The sequence below is a fragment of the Candoia aspera genome, chromosome 2, assembly GCF_035149785.1.
Source record: "Candoia aspera isolate rCanAsp1 chromosome 2, rCanAsp1.hap2, whole genome shotgun sequence".
In the NCBI taxonomy this organism is placed as follows: Eukaryota; Metazoa; Chordata; class Lepidosauria; order Squamata; family Boidae; genus Candoia; species Candoia aspera.
In genome coordinates, this window is record NC_086154.1 from 146,817,352 (window position 1) to 146,845,205 (window position 27,854).

General features: G+C 44.7%; 1 protein-coding gene across 5 annotated transcripts; it reads right to left on the minus strand.

Annotated features, from left to right (window-relative positions):
* Positions 1 to 107: 107 nt before the first annotated feature.
* Positions 108 to 27,854, minus strand: ARAF (A-Raf proto-oncogene, serine/threonine kinase). 5 transcript variants are annotated; one of them, XM_063294066.1, is made up of 18 exons: positions 27,799 to 27,813; positions 26,961 to 27,200; positions 25,625 to 25,785; positions 22,589 to 22,820; positions 18,986 to 19,092; positions 17,736 to 17,838; positions 17,074 to 17,228; positions 16,881 to 16,967; positions 14,177 to 14,324; positions 12,971 to 12,998; positions 5,268 to 5,422; positions 4,763 to 4,965; positions 4,464 to 4,640; positions 3,510 to 3,556; positions 3,097 to 3,215; positions 2,800 to 2,931; positions 2,150 to 2,284; positions 108 to 1,009 (listed from the first exon to the last, which is right to left on the minus strand). In XM_063294066.1, exons 4-18 carry the CDS (start codon positions 22,808 to 22,810, stop codon positions 917 to 919), a joined length of 1,911 nt encoding a protein of 636 aa, XP_063150136.1. In that variant the 5' UTR covers positions 22,811 to 22,820; positions 25,625 to 25,785; positions 26,961 to 27,200; positions 27,799 to 27,813; the 3' UTR covers positions 108 to 916. The 5 variants fall into 5 exon arrangements, with proteins under 5 accessions (XP_063150136.1, XP_063150138.1, XP_063150137.1 ...); XM_063294068.1 differs by lacking the exon at positions 25,625 to 25,785; XM_063294067.1 differs by lacking the exons at positions 25,625 to 25,785; positions 26,961 to 27,200 and having other exon boundaries at positions 27,799 to 27,854.

Genomic DNA, 27,854 nt, shown 5'->3' on the forward strand with positions numbered 1-27,854 from the left:
GCTCTTAAACTGATTGTGGGGTGTGTGGGAGCTGATATGATTTAGGAGCGTCTGGTATGGGAAGTACCACCCTACGGCACAAGATACTTTGCTTTCATAGACAGTGATTGCCACATTCACTAAATGTATTATTCCATTTTAGTGCATGTACATGAAAGGCCTTGGTGTTTGGAATAGGGGGAAAAATCAGAAACATTAATTATTGGGAGGATACCAAAGCCTAGAGATTCTGGTAAAATTCTAGCAGCATCTTCCTTTCAAGTACTGCAAATCTTTACTCTCCAGAAGCCATCAAAACAAAGGACTGGTTAGCAAGACGTCTTTGCTGATGCAGCCTGAGATCTGTAATTTGAAGGGAATGGAGGAACACCCTGAAGAAGTCCCTAAACCAGAAAGGGTTTAGTCCTCTATGATATCATTGCCTGATAATTCTCCATTTTGCTTCTTATAAGGAATGACTGGGAATCCCACATTGTAGTTACTTTCGTTGTTATTGCTTTTTTTCTTTTTAATTATCATCATTTTTTTTTATACCTTCCTTCTAACTTTCAAAACAAATGAACAAAAATTCCTGAAACAGGTTGAGCCCCTTAAAAAAATGCTCCTGGAGAAGATGGAGCCCAAATCACCTTACAGTGGGCACATTACAACAATGCGGTTGCTGTTTGGGAATTCCTTGGAGCCATTGGGCTCGGAATAGAAGCCAGTCCACATAAAACTCCTCTGTGGAGCCCAAGATGCCCTCTGTCCATTGGCATGGGGAAGACAATGCAATGCCAGCTGCCCCGACTGCACCAGGCTCCTGTCTTTGCAGGATGGGCTGAGCACAGCAGCTACTGGCCTCGAGGAGTGTGTGGCCTTCAGCCGCCTCACTGTCTGCATTCACATCAGCTGCAGAGCCGCAGAGCAAAAGCTGTCAGTTGTGGGCCACCCGATGGAGTGCAGGTTCAGAAGCACTGCGCTCGATCTTGGGCAAAGAGTGCTGAAGCGACTCAATGGAGGCCAGAATCTGAAAGAGAAGACAAGGAGTTTTCATTCAGAACCAGCTTCCCACAGAATGCTAGCTTAGCAGAGCTGAGCTCTGGAGCCCTAGCCATGAAAGTGACTCAGTAAAAAGAGCACTAAAGCTGTCAGAGCATGCACAGAATCTCAGCTTCCCTTTGCCTTTTTTGGAAAAGCAAAATTCCATCCTTTTGGCTTGCTATTCAGTAGGCACAAAAAATGAAGGCCATGGAAACTCAGCAGAATTTTTGTCTCTCTGTGTGTGGCTGTCTAAGAGAGAAAATGTGTAAATACACATTTTATTGTTTCAATACACTATTCCTTTTCCCTCTCTCCATAGCTCCATGAAGTAGAATGATATACATTATATGAAGATCTGCATAATTTATATAGCTCCAAGTCTCTAGTTTTCTCTGATCTTGGAGTTTTGTTTTTACAGAGAAGTTATAGGTTAAAAAGAACACAGAGACACAGGGCAACCTCATTAGCCTGTCCCAGAATCAAAAGTCCAAGAAGGAAAACATGAAAGTGAGGTCAGGTGTGGTAGCAGTTTATATAGTTATATATGGAGATGAGAAGGTCTATCTTTCTCTTTCATAACATTTAATGAAATTCCACATTAGCAGCTTTGGGATGCATGAAATAAAGCATTTCTTTATACAACTCATAATTAACTTAGGGATTTGATGTGACAAGAGTGTATGAAAAGCTGTACAGCATCAGCCTGAAGGCTCATTCTAATCCAGCACCTCTTGGGAAGTCCACCAAAGCAGGAGATAGGAGCAATAATAGTATCTTCTGCTTGCATTTCCCAGCAGTCAAAAGTCAAAGAAATTGATCCTGTATGAAGTATATAGCCATTACGTTTAGTTGCTTTATCTTCCAAAGATCTGTCTACTGGCTATCATGACAAAAAATATGCCACACCTTCAAAAGAGGAACAGACAAATCCATGTGCAGATGCACTGTACCTCTGAATACCAGATGCTGGAGATACCTTCTGCCATGACATCTGGCTGGTGAGTTTCTCAGAGATGTGTGGCTGGCCATCAGAATTCTGGACCAGGTAAAACACCACCCCGATTGATGGATCTTATGTTCTGTTGAGACATCTAGTGCCTGGCATCCCAACCCCTTACAAACTCACCTGAGGGAAGAGGGGTCTTTCTTCACGCATGAATTTAAGGCAATCGCTCATTAGCCTGCGCATGGCTTTGGGACAATTGCTGGGCACCTTGCTAAGGTCAGGGGACAGATACCCCCGACCCACCATGAATATGATCTGGAAGAAGAAGAAAGATGTATTGTTATTTAAAAAACAACACAGGGAAACTATGCAAAGCATGGTTTCTGATATTCTTTCCAACCCCTCAATAATAGTGTCACTTTGGGTCACAGGACCAGTAGCGAGGGGAGCTTAGAATGGAGGAGTTGGCAGCATTCCACGCCATGGCCCAAAGGGAGGCATCGGAGGCATTTTCCAGTATGTTTATCTCTTGGGCTGGATCAGGCCCATTTTTGAACATGAACTTTCTAGTAGAAGGGCGACTTTCTGTCTGGATAGGATAGCGTCTTTCCTTCAAGAACATTTCAGAGGGAGATGGGACCACTGGTAGAAGATGGGAAGACCCAGCAAGGACCTTGGCTGCTTTGAGACAGCACTTGAGCCCCTTCTGTCGGCTACACTGAATAGCCAGTGAGGAGCATTTGGAGAAAGAGTTAGTGCGCAGAATGTGCCTGGACCCCATTGAGTCCCAGCATTTCCTTCCTTCCTTCCTTCCTTCCTTCCTTCCTTACCTGGTCCCGGTTGTTGATATGACTATACGGAAGGGTCCCGGAGAGCAGCTCATAGAGAACAACTCCATAGGAGTAGACATCTGACTGGAAGCTGTAAGGATTGGGGTCCTGCATTCGAATCACTTCAGATGCCTGAGGGAGTCCAGTGGGAAGGCATTAAGATTTGCTTGTGGGGTAAGCCAAACCTTTCTTTTTCTGTCTTCTAGAGAAAATGCACTTTCTGTTTTCTGCTACCTATCTCTTCTTCTCTCCTCCAACCCAGGCCTGTTTCAAAACTTTGCCTCCCAACATACACACCATCCAGAGGATGGAACCACTGGGTTGTTCAACTTGCTGAGAACCGCTCCAACGTGTCTTCACTGTGGCAAGGCCAAAGTCACCGATCTTTACCGTCAGGCCTTCATGCAGGAAGATATCTGGGAGCAGTAGGTAAAGGAATTTCACAGGTATCTTGGCCTGAGTGGCTATCGCTCGTCCAATAAGAAGCCCCAACTCGTACAGCTATCCTATTGCTGACCTCAACTCTCCAAAGTCTAACTATTCTCTCATGCAGTATCTTGCACATACTGACAATTTTGGAGGTCCAGCAATGTGGGACAAACCCTCTTTTTATTACTCTGACATGCTGGCGCTCAGGTAACTCTAATTCGCTCAGACCACCAAAAACAAGGATCCCCACCCCAGACTGGAGAGCTGCCAGAGAAGGATACTATTAGATTTGAGGTCCCGGTGGATGATGTTCTTAGCGTGAAGGTAACTGTGGAAAAGAGACAAAGAGTTATCAGGACCTTTTCTTTGCATAATCATTTATAGGTGTGTCTCCCACACCTCTGTGTGCCTGCACGCATGTATATTGGGCATGCCCTATAGGGAGTAAGGAATTCTCTTTTTAGCTGAATTTTAATGTTCCCTGATTCATGCATCTCACCATTTACCACAGGGCCATTTCTGTTGTATCAGATCCATTTCTGAGAGTTTAGACCACATGAACATATACTCCCTTCTCCATCTGTGATACTTAATTTATTACAAACTCAGTGGCATCCTATGACCTCTGCATACAGCTGGTTGGATGTGGTGGAGTTTAACACAATCCTACAGCACAGGTGCTGATTCTCTAGGCTCTGCCTGTAACACCAGGAATATTGTAGGCCACCCTTCCCCAACCTAGGCATTCTGGGAGCTGCAGCCCCAAGTAACTGGAAGATGCTTGGTAGGGAAAACCGTTGCAGACAGTTTGGGCTGAAACCTCAGCACCAAGGTTGGTTCTGGATCTCAAAAAGCCAATCCTCATCATGGTCTGCAAGAGTTCTTACATTACTTAGCTGGATTGCTGCACTTTTGGTAGCACATTTAATTAGTTCTGCTGTTTTACTGATTGTAATTTGGTGGATTTTTATTGGGTGGTTATGCTTTTAAAGTGTTATTGGTTCAAGAATTATGATTACTTGAACTGTTGTTTTTTGAAAGATGTGCCATAAATAAATAAATATATTATTTATTATTCTTAAAAACTCTGATGGATTATTAGGTTTCCATAGCAGTTAGCTGAGTGGCTCTGAATAGTCCACAACCAGCAACATTTTTTATGGTTTGCGCTCCTCCTCCTTTGCAACCGCTGTTCAAAAACATGCTGCCTGAGGGCTTGATGCCTCTACACTCACTCCATGCCCTGTGCTGTCTGTCGGGCCACATCAATCCGTTGCACCATCTCCAGTGGTGTTTCTTGCACATGCAAATGCTGATAAAGGCTGTTGCCTTCACACCACTGGGTGATGATGGCAAAGCTGGGGCGAGTCATGAACCCCATAAAGAGCAGTATGTTCACATGACGTGTCTTCCTGAAAGGAAGGAATGAAACAGAAGTCAAAGGCTTCCTAGGCAAAGTCTCCAGGGTTGGTCTTTAGCTCAGCAAGGTGCCTCCCTCCAAATGGCTGCCAGATCATGCAAGTCCTTGGCCTACCTGAGCACCTGCATCTCATTCTTGAAGGCCTGCACCTGCTCACTGGTGGGGTTGGTGACCTTGAGGATCTTGACTGCCACATCCCCATGCCAGCGGCCTTTGAAAACAGTGCCGAAGGATCCAGCCCCAATGCGTTTCAGCAAGGTGACCTCATTTGGGGAAATCTCCCAGTAATAACTTGAGTCCCGATAGCCCAAGGATTTCTATGGGAAGCAAGGGGGACCAAGGAAGAGGAAGAGCCATAGAGAAAGACAAAATGTTTGCAGCCACAGTGCCAGCTGTCACCACAATGACACACTGTTCCCCATACTTCTCCTGTCAAAAACCCTTGGTATCAACTCTGTAGCACCTCTTGTTCCACCCAAACAGCCCAGACATTACTCTTCCCTGGTACTGTGCTTACCTGATGGCTATAGATATTATCACTTCTTGTGGCTACCATTTTGAAATGGCCACAGTCAAGCAGCACGTGCCAAATTACCCACCTTCCCACCTCAGTACTCACAGGCTTCTTCTTGTCTTCAGAAGGGGCCTTCCGCTCTCTTGGGGACTCTCCTGGGGATTTGGGATGTGGGGAACGTCGACCAGGAGAAACAGCAGGTACACTGGAAACTGGGGGAGCTGGCGGGGTGTGAGGAAGCAAATCAGGCCCACTAACTGCTGCAATGAGAGGAAAAGAGGACTTTACTCCTACATAGACAACTGCTACAGACACCCACTTCTTTATTGTTAAGAAGCTTCCAAATATAAAAAAAGGTAAATAAAAATAAAGGGCTGTGTAAAAAGCATTCACAGAAAGCATAGATTGGAAAGTCAGATTTTGTCCCTCTCGTAACAGAATTTAGGATCATCTCAGGAACTGGATTGATGTTAATCTCCAGACTAATGAAAGAGCATGGTTTCTTCACATGCTGCACAATTAATTTATGGAATTCATCGTCACAAAGTATGGCTTAATTCCAGTTGCACATACAAGACACAGATTGTCAGCCAGGGTCTGTCCAGTAACAACACATTTGTAATATCATGCTACAGGTTGAATCCGGGCTTGGTAAAACAGAGAACAACCACAAAAATCAGTGGGACTAACTTAAGTCTTCTCTAAGTCCTTTTTTCCCCTCTTCTTTTAAATTATTAATTGTTCAAGATATAATTAAGGCACATAATGCAGGATATAAGACTGACAGAATACAAGTCTAAAAAAGAAACAGGAAAGGCTAAAACGGTGCAGGAATAAGCAAAAAAGCGTATCAGACCAGTGGCTTCTGACCTTTTTCAGCACTGAAACCGGAGCTGTTGGTTGCTCTTGGGTTTGATGGACCAACAGCTTGAGAAGCAACATGGAACTCTGTCCTTATAGATGATAACAGCAGCAAGACTTTTATATGCTCAAAGATGGAAGGATGCTCAAGTTCCCTCAACGGAGGACTGGATGATTAAATTGATGGAATTGGCACAAATGGCTAAACTGACAGCATTGAGAAGGGAAAACACTGTAACTAGATCTGTTTCCATCCGGAAGCTGCTCTTGGGCTATTTGCTTGTAATGCAAAAGAATGAAGTCTTGGTTTTAGGTTTTGATGATTGAATGGTTGGATTTTAGAGATACAAGGTTACTAAAAAGTCTTCTCTAAGTCTGATTCACAGATTGTCTCGCCTTCCCATGAATTTGTCTGTAACTTAGAAAAGTGGGCAAATACTAATGTGGCAACATTAGACTGCATATTAGAGCATACTTTTGAGTTTTCCTATAACTGAAAGCTTGATTCTAAACTGGCTTTAGAAAAGACTTACACCAATCTCTGCAGACTGCAGAGGAGTGGAAACTAGGTGTCATGTTCATCGTTCCAATGGTTTGCATACATCGTAATGTTTCGCATGTCATGTTTCTGATCCATGTCTATCATCTGCGGGGTGGGGAATTCCAGCCCTGCCAGGGTGTTATCTTTGTGTTACCCTGAAGGAATGTGTGTTTGGGTTATGACATGTATTCAAGGTTATTTTCCCAGGCAGATGTGTGACGCTTGCCAATGCTGGGAGGGGGTGGTTGCGATGTTGGGGTGGGGGGCGGGATCGGCTTGGAGGCGAGGGTTTTTAGTTTGTATTTGGCGCGCTTTTGCTTATTCTCAGCTTTCTTCGTATTTGCATACTATCCTTTCAATAAATCAGTTTTATTCACTAATCCCTGGTGAGACTGACTTCGTTGGGATAAGGCAATCATTACATAAAGCTGAGAATCATAAAAAAATTTACCCCGCTAGCCCCTAGCCAGGTTACCTGTGATGGGGAGCACTAGCGATGTCTGTACTATGAGAAGCCGAGTGGATTGAAGAGGAGCCGGACACCACGGCAGTGAGGGTGGCCCGGAGCGCCCGCGCGGAGAGGGCGGCACGCCGAGAACAGCTGGGTCTACAACCTGGCGAGCAGTTGGTAACGTTGGAAACGACGGGCACGTCAGGGGCCGAATATAGAACGGGGGACGAGGACGAGGACTCCGCTGTAGGGGACGCCCAAGAGGTCCGGAAACCAGGACCTCCGTTGTCACCCACAGTGGTAGTGGTAACCGGTGCAGCCGAAGAATCGGTCACCCCCGCGCGAATGAAGGCTTTAGAGGAGAAGTTGGAGTCTTTGGCGGTGATGCTAAAGGAAAGCCGTAGGAAGTCGGGGTCGGCTGAGGGAAGACGAAAGGGCGCTAGGGATCAGAGCGCCAACCCTGAGTCACCACCCCCATCTCCGCGGGGAAGAGGTCGGACTTGGTTCCGACAGTCAGCGAAAGGGAGGAGGACCCTAGACGTTACTGGAAAAGCCGAACATCTGGAGGCGGCGAGACCCCCCCCTTTCCTGTGAAGTTTGATGGCGACCCTACGAAGCTGTCTTTCTTCATTACCAATGCTAATAGCTACATGGAGAACTGGGAGCAGAGCTTCTGCTCCGAGAGGGGGAAAATCAATGCCATTGCAAATAGGCTGAAGGGGAGGGCGGCAGATTGGTACATCCAGCTGTGTCAAGCAGAGGCCCCAGAGCTAGAACACTTCGAGGAGTTCCTGTGGGCGCTAAAACAACACTTTGAGGAACCTCTGGCACAAGAAAGGGCGAAACGGGCTCTGAAGAATCTTGCCCAAGGGTCGCTTTCAGTGGCAGACTATGCGTTAGAATTCAAAGCACTGGCCGGAAAAGTTGAGGATTGGTCCCAGTCTACCCTAGTAGAGCTGTTTAAAGATGGGCTAGAAACTGAGGTCCTTCGGTGGGCTCTGGGGCGTGATGACCCAAAGACTTTGTATGTGTCATGAGTAAGGATGGCGAGCAGGGGGCTCCCATCCAGACTGTCAAGCGCATGCGTAGCACTGATGAATTGTTCAGCCATTCAAAGAGACACAGATTGGGACCGCCTTAACCCTTGGAGGTTATATGTCTGGGTTTTCCCACGCTTCTTCAGTTTGTTAGGATTCCTGTTAAGTACTAGCAATAAATATTAGAGACCAGTTCCTTGTCTCAGTGTGTTTCCTGGTTGTTAGGACAGTATGGGTGGATTCAACTAGCGGGCAGTGCTGAAAACGCTCTGGAAACCTTCGCACATGGCAAGGCGGTAAAGCAAGGCAAAACAATCAAAAGCGCCCACGCTCCGATCTCTTCAGGACGACCCAGCCAGCGTTCGTGGGAAGAGGAGAGGGAGCGTCGCTTTGCTAAGGGACAATGTCTGCGCTGCGGGAAGGAAGGGCACCAAGCAGCGGCATGCCCAAAAAGACGAGCCGAGGATCACCCAGCTAAACCGGCTGGGAAATCGCCATCCCTACCGAGGAAGATGAAAGCCGCCCTGGCCGAGGCGGAACCTGAAGGCATCCCCTTCTTTGGAGGAGAGGGGACAGGAGACCGAGGAGCCAGCGGGAAACGCCAGCCACCTGCTTTGAAGGGCGCCGTGGGGCAGGTGGAAGAAGAAGAAGATGGGCGCGACCATGTTTCGGTGAGTGGGGATTTCCCTACCCTGACCGTTAGGGTGAAGTTGGGGTCCAGCACCTGAACTATAGAACTGTGGGCCATGATTGATTCGGGGTGTTCACGGTCCTTGATGCACCCCGACATGGTTACTGCATTGGGGTTACCCACGTTCCCTTTAAAGCGGCCAATGATCTTTACCCAGTTGGACGGAACCATGGCAGGGGGGAAACCAGTTACCGACTCTACCGGGATGGTTGCATTGCAAATGGGCAGCCATTGGGAAAAATTACCGTTTATTGTGGCACCGGTAGGGGGACCTTTGGTCATCTTAGGGATGCCCTGGTTTGTACGGCAAAATCCCTCCATAAACTGGGTGCATCGAACGGTGACGTTCGCAGATGGATTTTATAAAGCCCCTGCTAAAGACCAACTAGACGACAACGAGGTGGGACGGGCAGCAACCACTTCTCTGCAAGTCCTCGAGCCACTGGAAGGGCTGCCGGAGCAATACCAGGACTTTGCAGATGTGTTTGGTGAAAAAGAGGCGGATCAGCTGCCGCCTCATCGCAAAATTGACTGTGCCATAGAATTTGTGCCTAATGTGAAATTGCCTAGCCCTAAAATTTATTCTATGACCCAGAAGGAGCTGGCAACACTACGAGAGTTCATTGACAAAAATCTAGCTAGGGGTTTCATTGAACCAGCCAGCTCTCCAGTAGGCGCACCTGTACTGTTTCGACCAAAAAAGGATGGCACTTTGAGACTGTGTACAGATTTCCGTGGGCTCAATGCAGTATCGATATTAAATAAATATCCTTTGCCCCTGATAAAAGATATGCTAACACATCTGGCAAAGGGGAAAATATTCTCTAAGCTGGACTTGAGGGAGGCGTATTTCCGTATTCGCATACGGGAGGGGGATGAATGGAAAACTGCGTTTAATTGTCCTTTGGGTGCTTTTCAATATAAAGTGCTACCATTTGGATTGGCGGGAGCGCCAGGAGTTTTTATGCAACTGATCAATGAGGTCTTGCATGACCACCTATTTAAAGGGGTGTTGGTGTATTTAGATGATGTTTTAATATATACTGAAACGATGGAAGAACATGTATATCTAGTCAGACAAGTACTGAGCAAACTGAGAAAGGTGGAATTGTATGCTAAACTGTCAAAATGTGCATTTCATAAATCGCAAATTGATTATCTGGGCTATAGGATTTCCGATAAGGGAATTGAAATGGATCCCGCTAAAATTGAAGCCATTTTGGCATGGGAGCCGCCATGCACGCGTAGGCAGCTACAAAGTCTCCTTGGATTCGCGAATTTCTATCGGCCCTTTATCCAGGGGTTCGCGGAGATAGCGCTACCCCTCACTGAGTTGCTCAAAACTAAAGGTTTGGGAGATACACAGAGGGTGAAAAATCCGGGAGTGCTGATAAAATGGACACCCGCATGCCAGAGGGCTTTTGAGACCCTTAAACAACTGTTTACGTCCAAACCCATTCTGCAGCATCCTGATCCTGACAAACCATTTGTGGTACAGGTGGACGCTTCTGATTTCTCAATTGGAGCTCTGTTAATGCAAAAGGACAACCTCGGACAGTTAAAGCCATGTGCCTACCTCTCCCGTAAATTTTCAGAGACAGAAAGGAGATGGCACGTTTGGGAGAAAGAGGCTTTTGCTGTTAAAGCTGCTTTGGAAAGCTGGCGTCACTTATTGGAGGGGGCTACCCACCCTTTCGAGGTTTGGACTGATCATAAAAACCTGGAGGCACTGACTGCGTCTCGTAAACTGAGCCCAAAACAAATTAGGTGGGCTCAATTCTTTAGTCGTTTTGACTTTAAACTGAAATTTATACCTGGGAAAACCAACTTCCTGGCTGACGCACTTTCGCGCCAGCCTCAGGATGCCAGTACGGTGCCAGATGTAGTGGGAACTCTCTGGACAGAGCCCCAAATTAGTCTGGCAGCTGTGAGTCGCAGCCAAACTTGAGCGCAGCGAACAGACGCTTCAGTTTCACCTCGCTTGCCTGTTCCCTCAGACTTGCAACAACAGTTTCTTTCCGAGCTGAAAACTGACACTTGGTTGCAAGCAAACCTCAACGAGGTCACTTTTAAACAGGCTTTTGCATGGAAGCATGATCGTCTCTATGTGCCTGAGGCGTTGCGCAAAACCATTCTGTCATGATCCCATGATGACAGAGTGGCTGGGCATTTTGGGTTTGGGAAGGCCCTTCATCTGGTTAGGTGCCAGTTCTGGTGGCCAACGCGCAGGCGCGACATCAAAGAATACGTCAGTTCCTGCCCAGTATGTGCTGCTTCTAAATGAAAAGTGGGAAAGCTCCAGGGCTTGTTACAACCGGTGGCTAATCCTTCCCGCCCCTGGGAGGAGATCTCTATGGACTTCGTTGTTGATTTACCTCCTAGCCAGAGGAAAACTGTCATTTGGGTGGTAAAAGATTTTTTCTCTAAACAAGCCCATTTCATCCCAAGTACCTCCATCCCATCTGCACAACAGCTGGCCCGCCTCTTCATTGTACACGTGTACAAAATTCACGGATGCCCCGCCCGCTTGGTGACGGACAGGGGCACACAATTCACGTCCAAGTTTTGGCAGGAATTTATGAAATTACTGGGTACTAACCAGGCATTGTCAACTGCATCGCACCCGGAGACTGACGGAAATATGGAGGCGGTCAATTCTACACTTGAACAATATTTGCGTGCTTTTGTCAATTATCAGCAAGATGATTGGGTTGACCTCCTACTATTTGCTGAAGTTGCCTACAACAATGCTGTTCATCAAAGCACTGGCCAGGTGCCATTCCATACCGTTTTTGGCCGTGACTTTGTCCCGATCCCAGAACTGCCTCAGCCAGCATCCCCCTCCCTCTTCACCTGCTGATTGGGCTGCACGCCTGGCAGCTGCCTGGCCAACAATACAACAGGCGCTTACTGATGCCCAAGCCACTTATAAACAGCATGCAGATTCCAAATGGTCCACCTCACCACCTTTCCAAGTGGGTGATAAGGTATATCTTTCCACCAAATTCATCAAGTCTACACAACCTTCAAAAAAGTTGGCACCTAAATTTATTGGTCCTTTTCCTATTGTTGCTCAAATTAATCCTGTTACTTTTAAATTGGATTTGCCTGCAAATCTTAAACGCTTGCACCCTGTGTTTCATTGCAGCCTCCTTAAGTCTTTCAACGAATCAGCCCGCTGGCATCCACAACCTCCTCCTCCTGCCCCTATCATGATTGATGGTCAGCAACACTTTGAAGTCAGAGAAATCCTGGATTCCCGACGATGTCGTTCTGTCTTACAATACCTGGTTCGCTGGAAGCATTTCCCCCATCCTGAGTGGGTTGCTGCCCACAATGTTCACTCCCCTATTCTGGTTGCCCATTTCCACGCTGCTTATCCCGCTAAACCTGCTCCTTGATTTCGTTTCGTTTCTTTAAGGGGGGCGATATGTCATGTTCATCATTCTAATGGTTTGCATACATCGTAACGTTTCGCATGTCAGGTTTCTGATCCGTGTCTATCATCTGCGGGGTGGGGAATTCCAGCCCTGCCAGGGTGTTATCTCTGTGCTGCCCTGAAGGAATGTGTGTTTGGGTTATGACATGTATTCAAAGTTACTTTCCCAGGCAGATGTGTGACGCTTGCCAGTGCTGGGAGGGGGTGGTTGCGATGTTGGGGTGGGGGGCGGGATCGGCTTGGAGGCGAGGGTTTTTAGTTTGTATTTGGCGCGCTTTTGCTTATTCTCAGCTTTCTTCGTATTTGCATACTATCCTTTCAATAAATCAGTTTTATTCACTAATCCCTGGTGAGACTGACTTCGTTGGGATAAGGCAATCATTACACTAGGCTGTTCAGATACTATTGGACCTTAATGGTTCCTGCCAGCACAGCCAATGGTCAGAGGTGATAACAGCTGCAGCCCTTCATCTAGAGAACCATATGCTTGTCATCTATGGTGGTAAATCATCTGGATCTCCAGCAATCTTTCGCATCACAAACAACCTGATCCTGTTAATATTAAAAATCTCTGCATGTGAGACAGCAAGCTGTTGCAGCTGCTGTTGCATGATGCTGTTCTCCCTTAACCTTTCCATGAAAGACTGTGAATGCTAGCAAAAATCATTCTTGGAGATCATTATCCCTGCTCCCTGATACTTGGTGGCTATAGCACAGAGCATCCCACACAGAACACCCATCCATCACCAAGACATCCCATTCAATTACTACTTTGTTGAAAAACTCACCCTCTGTGTTATGGTTCCTGGATATGATCTGGAAAAGGAAAAGGAAGATTCTGTGCTCAGTGGCTGTCTAAATAGACCTGGGCTCTCAACACAGCAAGGTGGCTTTCTTGCACCTTGATATCACTTTTTATGCAAAGCATTAGGCCTAATTCATACTGAGACAGTAAACAGATCGGACTATATTATATAATCTCAGAAGGCTCCTGTGTGAATACTTCTATGTTCAATCCCATCCCCAGAGAAAGCCAGACTGGGTGAAGGATCTTCTCTACATAAAAAGTAGAATGTCATGGATTCACCAAACTAATTTAGAACCCTGACTTCCCTCATCTAATTTTCTAGATACAGGAAATGTATGGTAAACCATTTCAACAGAGTAGAATCCACCTATAGCAGCCTATTTCAACCTTTTGACCCTGGAAGAACCCTTGAAATATTTTTCAGGCCTCAGGGAACCCCTGCACATTCAGGCACAAATATAGGCCAGAAGTTACAAAATGATTACATTCCTTTCATGTGTAGGCCTGTATTATGGGCATTAGCAGTGTTCTTAAACTAAAAATAAAGGATGAAACTTACCTCTTTAACGTGAAGTTGCCCAAATTCGAAATAATTTTTTAAATAAATCCTGATCTCCCAGGGAACCCCTAGTGACCTCTCATGGAGCCCTAGGGTTCCACGGAACCCTGGCTGAGAAACCCTGACCTATAGGCTGAAAGATACCAGCTCAAGATGCTTTTTTAAAATCAGAATTCAAGTATTTTTTTAAAAAAAAGACAAATGACAAAATCCAGTGAGGTAAGCTACATCAGAATAATTAAGTTTTAGGTCTACCTTTCGGAGGTTGATGGATCAGTACGAAGGACCCCAAACCTCATGTCTGAATAAGAAACCCAGTTTTTAGGCCTACTCTCTTTTTGAGACCTATGATCTCTTAACTGGGAGATAAAGATACTTAAAAAGGTACCAGGTATCCTGAGGAGATGAACCTATAAATAAGTATGCTGCAAAACTCGCATGTTGTCAGACCTAGGCTAATTTTGGCCAATAGATGTTGGCTCACTAAGACCAGTCTCTGGATTCCACACTTCCTGCAAAGCCCTATGGGTACTTGTATCGAGGTGACCCTTAGTGGACACAAATAACCTGAGAAAGAGAGAAACATCTCAGAGAGGAGCTCCTGCTTCAGGAACAGATGGGCCTCACCTCAAGGAGGCTGCTGTCCACAGGGCTGGTGGTGCTGATCATATGGACATTAGGGGTGGAAGTTGAGCGGTGCCGTTGCAGGCGCCCATCGCCAGGAAGGCTGGGAAAGTTGAAGGTGTCTTGATTGAGGGGTGACTGCTTGTTTGAGCTGCAAAGGAAAAGGAGGATAAGAGTTATTCACTTTCTTTTTTAAAAATAATTTTATTGAAATTTACAAAGATAAAAACTAATACAAACTAAGAAAAACATAAAAAGTAAAAAGTGCAAAGAAAAAGAAGGAAAAAATAAAAAATAAAAAAGATATAGAAAGAAATGACTTCCCCCTTCATCAAGACAAGGACAAACAATTTCAGTAACTTATCATCTTCTCTGATACTTCAACAAAAACATCTTTTCTTCTCATATCTCATCTCTTATCTATAAACAAATTAAAGCGTCGTTCAATCCTAGTCAGCAAAAGCCCATTAAAGGTTACCAGAAACATATATATTTTAACCTTAATCAAGTAACCCAGTTTTATATTCCTTTACTTTATTTTTAACACAGTAACTAATCACTTTCTCTAAAAATACAACAAAGGATCTATTCTTCCCATATCATCTCTTATCTATAAACAAATCTTTAAAACCTTGTCACTCAGTCCTAGTCAGGAAAAGTCCATTAAGAGCTACCAGAAACAAATGCACACACACACACACACACACAGTGTATAAAATCTCCTTGGTCAAATAAACCAACTTTGTTTTTCTTCCATTTAAGAATCTTGAGCTTTATTCCCTTTATACAGTGTCCCAAAAGTTGATTTCTTGCCATTTTCTCTTTATCTCTTCTCAGGAACTCCTTTATAACATGTCTCTCTTGTAAATCTGAGAGGACCAGGATTGCCCACAAGCGCTCCATACAGTTGCTCCCCATGAAGAGACCATAAGACAGTTGTCTCAGGCGGGATTTAGAGCTCTGGGAGCCAAGGGAATAACCATCTTTGCCTCAGCCGCAGTTTGAAGCCTTCGTAAGGATATTGGGTTCACATACTTCCTTTCTTAATCACTTTTGGAAATTGCTTGTTAACAGCTTTCTGGATATTAAGAATCTTTAGAAAGGCAAGTTTTATTACACTGGGTGAGTTTCCTTCCATCCTTGATGAAATAAGTTTTAGATAAGTTTAAGGGCTTAAATCTTATTTTGGAATGAACAGAAAAAGGGTGATTAGAACATTGATTTTGGAAAGTTATAAATGGGCTAAGGGGCCAGATAGACCTCAAATAAGATTTTGAAATGAATTACAAGAATTCTTCCTGTGAGTCATTGCCTCCATCTGTCATTGCTTCCCTAGAAGTCCAGAGTTATTCACTTTCCAAATGAAAATACTTAAATATTAAGACTACACAGTTATTCTTAAATATGTCATGTGAGTTCTCCTTGAATTTCATTCTTCTTTCAGCAGGGTGTACATTTCCCTCCTGCATAAATGAAATCAAGGAATTGCTCCCTTTAAAATATATAAATACCACCAACGTTTTCTTGAACTTCTCAAGCATGTATTGTGACAGGGTCGCAATTTGCCCGATGATGGTCTGTATTTTTTCCTCTTAGTTGACAGATATGATCAGTTGGTGATGATTTAGTTCATTTCCAGGTTCACACATCATGCTAAACTAATAAGCAGGGTTTGAAATAAATAATAGCCGGGTTCATACAATATGCTAAGCCAACACCAAATAAACCACATTACATCATCTTAGCATGATGTGTGAACCCTTAGCACAACAGAAGGACTTGGTGATGTATTAGCATGTGCCCTCCCCTTGCAATTATCTACAGTTCCCTGGATGCTTTCAGATGTGTTGGGATAATGACTCCAAGGATTTCTAGTGACCATGCTGCTGTCCTAATACATACTTTTTTTTTTTGATCGTATGGCATAGCAGTTCGGTGTTCATGCTGCTTTTTCTTGCTGGGAAATCCTTGTGAGGTCCAGCAGCCAGATGTGTAGACTATTTAGCCGTGACAAGTCACGTTGCCCAGGGTGCACCACGAGGAGGCTAGTCTACATTGCACCAACAAATACATACTGAGATTACTGATTTGCACTCTGTCACGAGTGCACTGCCATGGGGCAAAACATGGCAGCGCCCACATGACAAAAGGAAGTCTTAGTCATAGGGAAAAGGAGAAGTAGTTAGTAGGACAATAGAAAGCGATAGCCTGGAAATACCTTAGAGGGGCTGAGCCGGCACTCAACCATCAACACCATTGTCCCGACAACGAGCAGGGCAGAGACAGGTAGGGCGAGGTCAAGACATGCGCAGTCACAGACCCAACGGCCCGGACATGACCAATTAAGGAATTCCGGGAAGGAGGGCGGAGCAACGGTGGGGGGGAGGAACACTGGCGGATACAAGGTAATATATCTGAACCTGTTACAATGCCGCGCTACTCTCGGCTTCTTACCTGGACTGTACCTGTTCTGAATAAACCCAGAAACTGTTTTCGTAACTCAGCGTCTGCGAGTTATTCACGACAAGGCGACCCTTACACACTCCACCTTTCACAATCTAGTAATCTCCAATACATACTGAGATTGCTAGATTGTGAAAGGTGGAGTGCAAATCAGGCATTGTTCTCTCTGGCTTCGTAAAGCCCCCTGGTGGAGATTTCCAGATCACCTGCCCCAACACAGTTGTCTAATGAACAAGAGTCTTACCTGACTGCTTGGGAGGTTGTGGGTTTGTAGAAAGGCTGGACAAGGGTACCGGGGACATTGTCTTGCAACAATTCATGGCTGTAAACACTGCAGGGGAAAGAAAGTGTCCTTAGTACCAAGCAAATGAGACCGGTTTTATGAGCTGGTCTTCACTGCTGGTGAAAGGGATGGCCCCAAAGGGAGGGATACTCACGGCTTGTGGGTTGTAGCCAGGTCCACACATACTGTAGGCACTTTGCTACTGCAGTGCTCATGGAACTTGTAGCCACACGTTTGACAGCGGAAGCCATGGAACATGAACTTAAGGCAGAAATCACAAAAGGCCAGATTGAAGTAGGTCTTGCGGACCTGTCCAAAGAAGTGGATTAGAAATGTGAGTGAAGCAGTGGAGGAAGAGAGGCTGGTATATGCCTGTGGGTCTTAAGTAGGCTGAGAGAGTATGTGACGAGAGTTAGAAAAATTACCCAAAGTCATAACAATTCAGAAACAAATCAGTTCAGACTATCAAAAGCCCTCTAAGGCTCTTGGCTCTGATGGTGCAATCTGGTAAAGAGCAGGTGATTCTGCTGAACAGAGTAACCTCAGAGGACCCTTGAGGTGCTGTAGTTGATCTTGGGGGCAGAGGAAATTAAAGCATTTTCATATTGATGGGAAACCTCCAGGAGTACTGCTGGTCTCCCGTTCCCATCACTCCCAGCCAGCCGATAGGACACACAAACATTAACGAGGGGGGCTTTGGTCCAAGAATATTTGCTGGGCTGCAGATTCCCCCACCCATTCTATACAGTATCCCGGAAAAGGGCTATGGCCACCCAAGCAAAATAATACGGTCTTGCAGGGTTTTGAAGGACTCACAAAATTGTGCATAGTAAGAGGTACATCCTCCAGAACTTCTACAGAAAGCTCAGCCCCCTCCAGGCTGACCAAGTCTGTCTCCCAATCTGTGATGGTTTTTCGCCTGCACAGGAAAAAAGAGGAGATAGTAAGAGCACCACCCAGCTTTGTGACCCCAGGCCTACCAGTTTAATAATCCTCCCCATTCAGCAATGAAATCAGAGTCTATGCTTGGTTCTCAGGGCAAAATAACCCATTTTAGAGAGAAGGACATGTACCCCCAACATTTAAAATGTGCCCACATGTAGGTGAGTTCCATGTAGGTCACTAGTACACAGGGTGCAGATTTTGGGAGCCAAAACATGAAATCCTCCCCTTTGCCCCAAATATTACCTTACTATAGCAAAACGGTTAATGGGTAAACCATCCTCAGCAGGCAGTGTGGGAAACAGGCATCTTTTTTTCAAATCTATTTCAGCTCTTTGTTCTACATTCTCAAGAACATCTTCCCCCCAGGTATTTTCCACTCTATCTGCTTTTTCCTGTACTGTGTTTGGGGCAATGATGGAAGAAGCTCTGATCTCACTATGGCATGTTGACAAATATTACAATAGCTCAGAATGCAAAACCTGCCAAACGTCTGCACACAAATTCTGTGAAAGAAGGCAGAACTGTCAAGTTAGGTGGAATTAGAATCTCACATATGCCTGGAGAGCAAGTGTGCCTTTGGTTGAAGGGGAAGCTTTCCTAAAGGAGAGAAAGTGGGCCTTGAGGGAAGACTATGCGGAATAGGGACAAGGCAAATAGGCTAATTGGGAAGAAGCTTGCAAAGCAAGCCCTTCTTCACTCTAAAATTTGGGATCAAATTCACACTCCAGATTTAGCAGTCTGAATCTCAAAACTGTGCTTACTTCATACTTCAGTGACTGGACTGTCCTCTTCCTTTCTCTTCACAACTAAAACCCAGAGCCTCACAGCCTAACTACTAAAAGCTAGAGATGGGGTTGCTACTAGAATGCAGACATTTAGTCCTGTGAGTAATTCCTTGCAACAACATGTAAACCCACCTGGAGTTTGTTTCTGGGTATTTATTTATGCTATTTATGGGCAATGCTTGCAAAAACCACAGAGCCTGAGACAAACTGAAGATGATCAGCCCATTTTTACGAGTGGTAGGAGACAGCTTTTGGTCCTACACAAACTAGTTCAACTGATGTTTCAAAGCTCCCCCAATTCCTTCTCATGTCAACCTCCTCATTGGGGTTACTTACCCATCACCCCTTTTCCTGTAGACAACACAGCAGTCCTGGTTAAGTCCACGCACTTTCAGGGCCTTGTCTAGGGAGTCATATACAGTCATACCTGGCCGGACAGTGACCTAGAAGGAAGCAGCAGAACAGTCAAGTGATCAAGGTAGTGAACGGGATCATATTGCCAAATTGGTCCTTCAATTCTTATTTTCCACTGAGGTTCTATCTGGTTTTAAACTCTACTTCCTCTTCCCTGATTCCTACAATATAGATCTCAGCCTACTGGTGATCTGAACAAGAGTAGAAATCACAACCCTAAATAATGCTGCTAAAATGAAATCCATTGTGGTTTACTGAAGGAAGAGAGAATCCTGGCAAGTAATGACTAACGCATTTATTATGGCAACAGTTGCAGAGGGTCCTAGAGGAAGTGCATTATCTTTCTATTAGGATTCAGACCTGGATATGATGGAAAGTACAGTACACTGATTGCTGTGGTAGATAACCTCTGTCAGGACTTGTATAGAGCATCTGTGGCCCTCCTGATCTTATCAGACCTCTTGGCACTATTGCCACTAATCATGGTATCTTCCTGGACTGCCTTCCTGGCAAGGTTTGGGAGTGGGGGACACTATTTCATAATGGTTCTGCACCTTCCTGAGCAGCCAGTTCCATGTGGTAATTAAGGGGGAGGAGTCGTCGTCCTTTGGCTGCTCCATAAGGCCCAGCTATCTCCTCCATGTTATTTAACATCTATGTGAGAAGTCACCCATTAGTTTGGGAGGTTAGGCTAAGACAGAGTGACTGGCCCAAGGTCACCCAGCCGGCTTTCATGCCTAAGGAAGGACTAGAACTCATGATCCCCAGGTTTCTAGCCCAAAACCTTAGCCACTATGGATTCTGATTATTGAAGCTGAATGGGGAGGAATATTGAATTGGTAGGCTTGGGGTCACAAAACTGGATGATGCTCTTACCAATTGTTTTCCTGTGCAGGCAAACAACCCATCACAGACTGGGACACAGTTATACATCTCAAGCCCAGGTTAAGTCAGAGATGCAATGGAGATCCTTATCTGGTGTTTGGAGAAGGTGTGGATGAGACTAAACAAGCTGAAATCGAATCCTAACAGGATGAAGATACTGTTTGTGAGTGGCCACTCTGGCTTGATCATGGCTCTTATGTTGAGCTTAGTTGCATTTTTCTTGAAGGAGAAGGTCCACAATGTGGGTGTCCTCCTGGAGTGATGGCTTCTGCCTGATCAGCAGGTGGAGGTAGTGGCCAGAGGGGCCTCTACTCAGGTTCGGATGGCTTGCCAGCTGTGGCCCTTCTTGGAGCAGGAAGGTTTTGCAACAGTAACTCATGTGTGCTCTACCTGGGCTACCTTTGAAGACCACCCAGAAACTATAGATGCTAAAAAGTCCAATTGTCTGCTTTTTGGAGGGTTAGCACAGTTTTAGCAGAATAACAACTGTTTTACAAGCACTGCATTAATCGCCAACAAATTTCTAAAATCAATTCAGTGTGCTGGTGCCAACCTGTAAAGCCCTATATAATTTGGCTCCTAGGTTTTTTTTAATGTTAGTGGATAAATTATTTGTTTAGCATATGTTTTATTGATGGTAACACCAGAGCTTTGGGATAGGATGGCATACACTACAAATTCTGTGATTAATAAAAATAAATGCTATTAGCTTTCATGGTGAAAGAGACAATGGCCCACAAAATCTTATGCCATTAATATTTAAGTTAGTGAAAGTCCCTGATGTTGCCAATTTTTTTTAAAAAAGCACTTTAAATCTAAGAACAGATCTCTGCTGTCAAAGGGCTATAAATCCCATTACTTAAACACAAAGCTCCAAGATTGTATATTTTCAGTGTATATCTTTTCTCTCAGTAGATCAATATAATTCTCAGTGGCTACAGAAGGAAAATTCAAAAGATATGCAGGTGCTAGCACAAAATCAGCCTAATCTTGCTCTCTACAGCTGCCTCATGGTATTAGCTATGAAAACTGGAATATCTTCCTGGCAACGATGGTAGACGTTAGATGGATCCTCTCCACCTAAGCCAGCCAATGAATGTATCCAGTTGAGTACTTCCTGTTTGCCCTAGGACTATCTGAGCAATTCCTTGGTCTTAATCATTGCTTCTGCAGTGATCCTGAAATTTGTTGCAAAAAGGAAAAGCCATATTGAGTCTGGGTTCATCAAATCCTGTGCCCTTAAATCTCCTCACCTAGCCCCCCTGCCTCACTTCCAATGTTAATATTCAAGGCTGGCTAAATATTTGATGTGTTGCATTTCTTACCTCTATATTTGGTTCTGATATTTTGCAGCATGTGCTTGCTGAAATAGGATAACGTTCAACACTTTTGGTGACAGGCACAATTGAACTGAACATGTAATAATACTTGAAATCCATCAGCACATCTGAAGGAAGCATAAAATCCAGCTGCTCAGCAAATACCAAAAAAGTTGCCCCTTTATCTGTTTGGCTCCTATGTTTTGCTGTTCTGTTATGCCAAATTTTCCACCGTGCCTCCAAGTCTCAACCTGTAGGTTTCAGGTGAAAAGCAGGTGAGCAAAAGTGGCCTGAATTTACTCTTCACTGGGGATGCCTTGTGATCCCAGAAGATCATGAATGATGGGGTGAGTTGTTTTATCAATGATTTATCAATGATGGTTTGTGACCCTGTCGTATTAAGTACCTAAAACAATTATTTTTAAAGAGAATAGCTAACAAATCTATAGAGCTCATGCTTGATCAAATTTTAAAGAGAAACTTCAAAGCTGAAATCCACAGCTTGAAATTTTAGCAGAACTTTATTTTCTTAATGTGCTAGCTTTGGTTCAGTTTTAGTTGTGATGATTCATAAATGCCAGATTGGGAACACATCTGGCTCCCTGCTTTCATTGACTAGTTGTGCTCAGCCTTGGTTCCCTTTTAGTACAGATAAAAATGTAGTTCTCATCCTGTTCAGTCTTTGGCTGAGCATTTATTAAAATTACTTATAGCTTATTTTTCTAAATGTTTAACTCGACCAATCAAGACAAATTACAAAATAAATTCTTGTTGGTTTTAGAACACTGCCATATAATTAAGGTACAACAGAAGCTGATTATTTTTTAAAGAACAGAACAAAGCAGCTGATTTATTATAAGAGAAGCCAGCAAGATGTACTTTCAACTCCAACCTGCAAACAATGGAAACTACATATATTTATTACCACATATGTCCTCCTTTGTCTCTTTCACTCTTCCTCTTTGAGATTTTCCTTCTCTCCCTTTCTGTCTGTTTGCTATTCTCTCATTCTCTACCTCCATTTTTTTTTCTTTCCTTAAAAAAGGTAAACAAACATGAAAAGAGTGATGATTCTGCTGGGCTAAAGTTGGGGTGGGGTCATAATTCAACATCTTCATGCAGAGATAGAGAACCTGAGACTCTGGTTGTTGTTGGACTCCATCATTCCTAGCTAGCCAGGCAGGAGATGATGGAAGCTGTAGTCCAAAAACATCTAGAAACTGAGAGGGTCTGTGTCCTGTCTTACAGGATGCCAAACATTTTAATCAACAGGAAGCACCAGATCCTTTGCTCTGCATAGCTGTCTGAATGGCCAACTCACCACTGTTCGCTGTTGATTGGGAAGATCCACCTTAATAGTGCTCCGATTCTCAGCCATGGCTCTCCCTCCTAATCTTCTCCTGCAAGAAGCGATCACTGTTGTCAGGCTACCTGGGAAAGGCAGGATGTCCTCACTGTTACCCCCATTTGAAGGGTCTCGATCTGGAGAAGGTGAAGATAAGCCATTGGAGAGAGAGCCAGAGGAGTGTAGGTTGCGCCTCATGCGGGCGATTCTGAGGAAGACAGACAGACAACAGACCCCAATGGATATAGGAGAGGCACTTTCACCTGTGTGCATAGCGTACAATACTACAGAATATGTCCAGTCACTGGAGGACGGCAATTTGTTTCCACCCTGTCAATTGAAACAGGCAAATCGAATGAAGAGAGACTTGTTTAATCTGCATTCCCAGCTTCACAGAAGTTATTTGTATTTGTATTTCTATCTACATCTACCTATCTCAGTGTGTGTATGGGATAACTGAACTCCAGCTGAAGCATAACCAGCAGTAAACTGTCCAATAGGAAAACTGAATGGAGTATTATTTCACACCCCTCCCATTCTTGTGGGGAGATCCGGATGACCAGAGGGGAGAGGGGACAGTACATATCTTGTGCTCTAACTCAACCTCTTCACCAGTGAGGCCCATGCCTTACTAATCCTGGCTGGCCAAGAGACAGATCCGGAAGCATTTCAAACTTTCAAATGCTGGGGTTTGTCAGTCCCATGCCAAGTTCAATGGAATTACCATTGTGTATTCAGGTATTGCTGGATTATAATTCCCAACAGGCTAAGACACAATGCTCGGTCTTTCCAGATAAAGCTAGAAAACAACGTTCTTAAAAAACCCAAAGGGCCTTATAAATCAGTGCAGATACTGAGCTGGATGAATCAGTAGCCTGAGTCAATGTAATGCAGCATTTGATGTCCTTATGCTCCCTAATTGCTGTGTTCAGTGAATATTCATTGCATCATGGATACACCATAGTAGGTCTAAATAACTATTATGGAGATCTGGTAAAAAAAAAAAGGGAGGAAATTGCTGCCCCATTACTATGAATGTAGATTTATCACTCAGTGCTATCAGCTGAAGAATCTGTTCTGGTCTGCTCCTCACAGACCCTTATGGTTTGTTGTGTTAAGATGTAGTGCAAGGGTTTCCAATTGTTTTGGGCTGGCACGGATATTTGGATTAAAAAAAAAAATATTAGAATTTTTAAATACAATAAAAGTATAAAGAATCAAAGGAAGAATAAGAAAAAGAAAGGATAAAATTATTCCACCCTTCTATTGAGTAGAAAAAAAGTGACCATCTTATTCTTTCCTCTCCCCCACTTTTTTGGAATTCCCTTCCCCTTCCTTTTTAACCCTTTTTAGTCCCCAAATCCATAAATGTCCAGGGGGACAATTGGAATGTTGAAGGTATGTCAGGGTCACTCTTATAGATTAGGTAGGGCAGAGACAGTGATGGCAGCCAAGGAATGTATCAGCAGGAACATGTGCCCCCAGACATTATGTGAGGGACCAAGAGGCTGTAGAATCTACCTGAAGTCTTGACCAACAGTGCAATTCAGACAGAACTTCTGCAGCTGTGGTAGAACCTGGGACAGTTTAAGTCAGCCAATTTCTCTGTGCTGCCTAGAAGTTGTTGTCCGGCCCCAAAGAAGAATGGCAAGAAGCTTTACAGAAAAATAGGACTAGTCTATAAGCACTGAAAGACTACATTTGGAGATGACAGAGGCCAGAGAAGCCAAATCCTCTTGTATAAAGAGATTACACATTAATTATACAAACCCATCTACTAAGCCATCACTTCACTCACAAAGTATTTACCAACTTTTGCAAGACAGCTGATCCCTTAATTCGTAAGTCCCTTTCCTTCACCCTAGTACCCTCCAGATCTTGGACTACATCTCCTATCATCTCTAACCATGCCAGCTAAGGCTGATAGGAACTGAAGTTGGACATCAGTTTGGGGGAGGATGCTATACAGCACATTAGAAAACCTATTTATCAAGGTCCATTTGTCACTTGTTTGATTAAATGGGAGAATAATGGCTCTGAGGGCACCACCAGCACATTAAAGATCATGTGATAAATTGACAGTATTTAATTAAGTGATATTTTCTTCCTCAGGGAGAAAATGTTGTGGGTAGTCACACAGATGCACAGAACCCATATTTATAGCTCACTTGCTCCCAGTCGAACTAGTCCATGGGGAACAACATACGCAAATAAATCAGGGTTAATTCTATCTCAGGTCACAGACCCTCAAGGGTAAATCCAATGTCCCTGCTGTTCTTTGTCCAAGGGTTTCCTCTTAGTTTGCATCAGCTCTAGGGACTTGCTCCTATTTAAAGCCTAGCCCTCAGCAGCTACTTTCCTTAAATGAAAGTGCTCTGCTGTCAAATTGTTCTCTAATGATGTGGGAGGCATCCACACAAGGAGTTTTCTATTGAAAGAAACAAATGAGCAGTTTTGTCACTCAAGTCCATGTTAATCATAGGTATCACAAGCAACAAACTACAACCCCAAAGTAGAAATGCAAGACAGGAGTTTGAGTGGAAAAGGTAATTACAAGATTCACCCAAATTAAGAAGGAACTGGCTATAGGATAAATGTCCCTTTGATAGCTCTTCTTCAATCTGTTTGTAATCAATAATCACAACCCCTTTTCCCATTAAAACCAATTAAGGCAGTTTACAATCAAGATTAGGATACAAAATCCATCATCAGTACAAAATAAAACAAAGATTCTCAGCATATCAGTCATAAAGGAAACAGTTCCCCAACCTGATGTCTTGCCGTTATTGAAGGCTTCCAACTCTCACATCCCCAGAGAGCATCACCAATGCTAAGGGATGCTGGAAACTCAACTGGAGAGTTACAGATTTGCCACCCCAATCTAAAAGCAAGGGGGTCCAGCAGACATTCTGTGCATCGTCTTGAGTGCCAGAGGAGAAACAGCCCTGCAGATTTCAGATATACCCCAATACTTCGTTTCTGGCAGCAGAGAGGAGCGAAGTTGCACTGCACCTGTCAATCAAGCCAAGTCTCTGCTTAGACACAGCTGCGTCTGGAGTGGAGGCAGATCTTTGTACAGATATTTTTTCTCCTTATTAACACTAAAAGGAAAGGAGGACTGGAGTGAAGACAAATTCATTCACAAAGATCTCTTCAGTGTTGAAATGCAGGTGCTGCAAACAGAATAGCAGCCTAAGTTAAACAAGGTCACTTGCCGATTAACCCCTGGTTCTGATTTCACCATCCCAATCCTTCTCAGTAGATGTACTAGCTAATAGGAGAGAATACAGCCAACCCATACAGATGCCTTCTTCTTCCCCACACTGAACATCAAGTGAACATCCACTCTTTTGAGGGCAATTGAGGGGGCTCATGCAGACAAATCCTTTGATGTCACTCACTCTAAACCATTTTAATTTGGTTTGCATGGATGCCATTTGTGTTTTTTATTATGGGTTTTTACCTTGCAGGATCTTGGACATATTAGGTTTTATTTCTCAGACTAGGGGTTTCTTTCTCAGCTTTATTATTCTAAGAAATAAACTCTTTAAAGCTTCTAATGGCCCAGCAAAGTTAGTGGCTGGCTCAGGTGGACCAATTTCATAGGCTGCTTAGATGCAACACAGCAGTGTCCTCTCTCATGGAAGCCCCATTCATATGAACTATTTATGCACACTGAAATGCCCTCAAGCACATGCCCTTGCTGCAAGGAAACTGGCCTAGGAGAACCACTGTGTTTTGGGAAGCCATTAAAACCTGGTTATTCCAAAGCATCTGGGGAATAGATTTGTGATGAGGGGGACCTCCTGCTATGGGGTTGGAAGTTGTTGGCTGTGTCTTGGGTGCCACTGTTTTGTTTTGCCACAAACAAGTGACTCTTTGTTGACTGTTATTTTTATTCAGATGTTTGTACTATTGTTTAAGGCACTTAAGAGCCTTGTTTGGATTAGAGTGCCATATATTTTTTTAAAATCTGTTCAATCATGTCTGATTCTTGGAGAGTGCCTGGACTCTCCTGCAGTTTTCTTGGCAAGGTTTTTCAGAAGTGGTTTGCCCTTGCCTGCTTCATAGGGCTGAGGGAGAGTGACTGGCCCAAGGTCACCCAGCTGGCTTTGTGCCTAAGGTGGGACTAGAACTCACAGTCTCCTGGTTTCTAGCCTGATGCCTTAACCACTACTCCAAACTGGCTCTCAGAGGGCCATATAAACTGTAGTTAAAAAAAACCAAAACAAATACTCTTTCCCCTGGACCAGGGCCCACACTGACAGACAGAAGCGCCATTAGGATGTCTATTCATCGAGGTGTCTTGGGCCACACCCAACCGTGGCCCTACCTAAATGCTCTTTACCTCTTGGTGGTGAACCAAGGGAAATTCTTCAAATAAGCACTTCCTTGACAGGCAGGAGCAGGAGCAGGAGGATACCTCTGGGGCTGCTGTTTCTATCTAGGCATCTCCATCCTGAGACAGAGGGAACGCTGCAGTAGATGGCCGGGCTCCCTCGGTTCCAGCTGAGGCTCAGACTTAGTTATGGAAAGGAATCCATGGCAAGGTGAGTGGGGAGACTTGCGGAAGAGAAAAACCACCGACCTGTCAATGAAACCACAGCCGACGGCCACATCCAGGCCAGTTCGGCAGCATTCCTGAAGCACGGAGGCTGGGTTACAGCGGCACGTTTGGACTCTTGCTCTAACCACTGGGCCAGGATCCGTCACACCTTTTTCCAGCGCGACGCTGGATTGCCTGAACCAGCCCCCCAAACGCAACAGAGCCCAGGAACTGTCACGCCCCGTTCACCTGCTCAAGCCGGAGAAGCTCCTTTAGGCTAACGGGAAAAGGGCCTCGAGGGCATTCGCGGATCCCCGCACCACAAAAGCGATCCTAAAGCGAGCAATGGGCGAGGATTAGCCAAGACGGCTTGGAGGGGGATGGAAGGGTGAACTGAAGCACCTCCTGTTCCCTTTAGGGCTCCCACTACATGGGAAGATACCATAACGGGGGCGGGGGAAACAGCAGTCCTGACTCTTACCTCAGTCCAGAATGACACGGGGGCCACCATTGCACATGTCTGAAGACGCACGCTCCAGCCGTCCACTCGCCCACTTGTCTACCGCCGAGGGGTGGAGCTGAACGAGACCAGCGGAATTAAAGAAAATGCAAAAGAAGGAAAGAAAAACCGCTTTCCTACCTGTCAGAGAGAAAAATCCACCATCTTGTATGAACGTTCCGAAGGGGCGTGGCCAA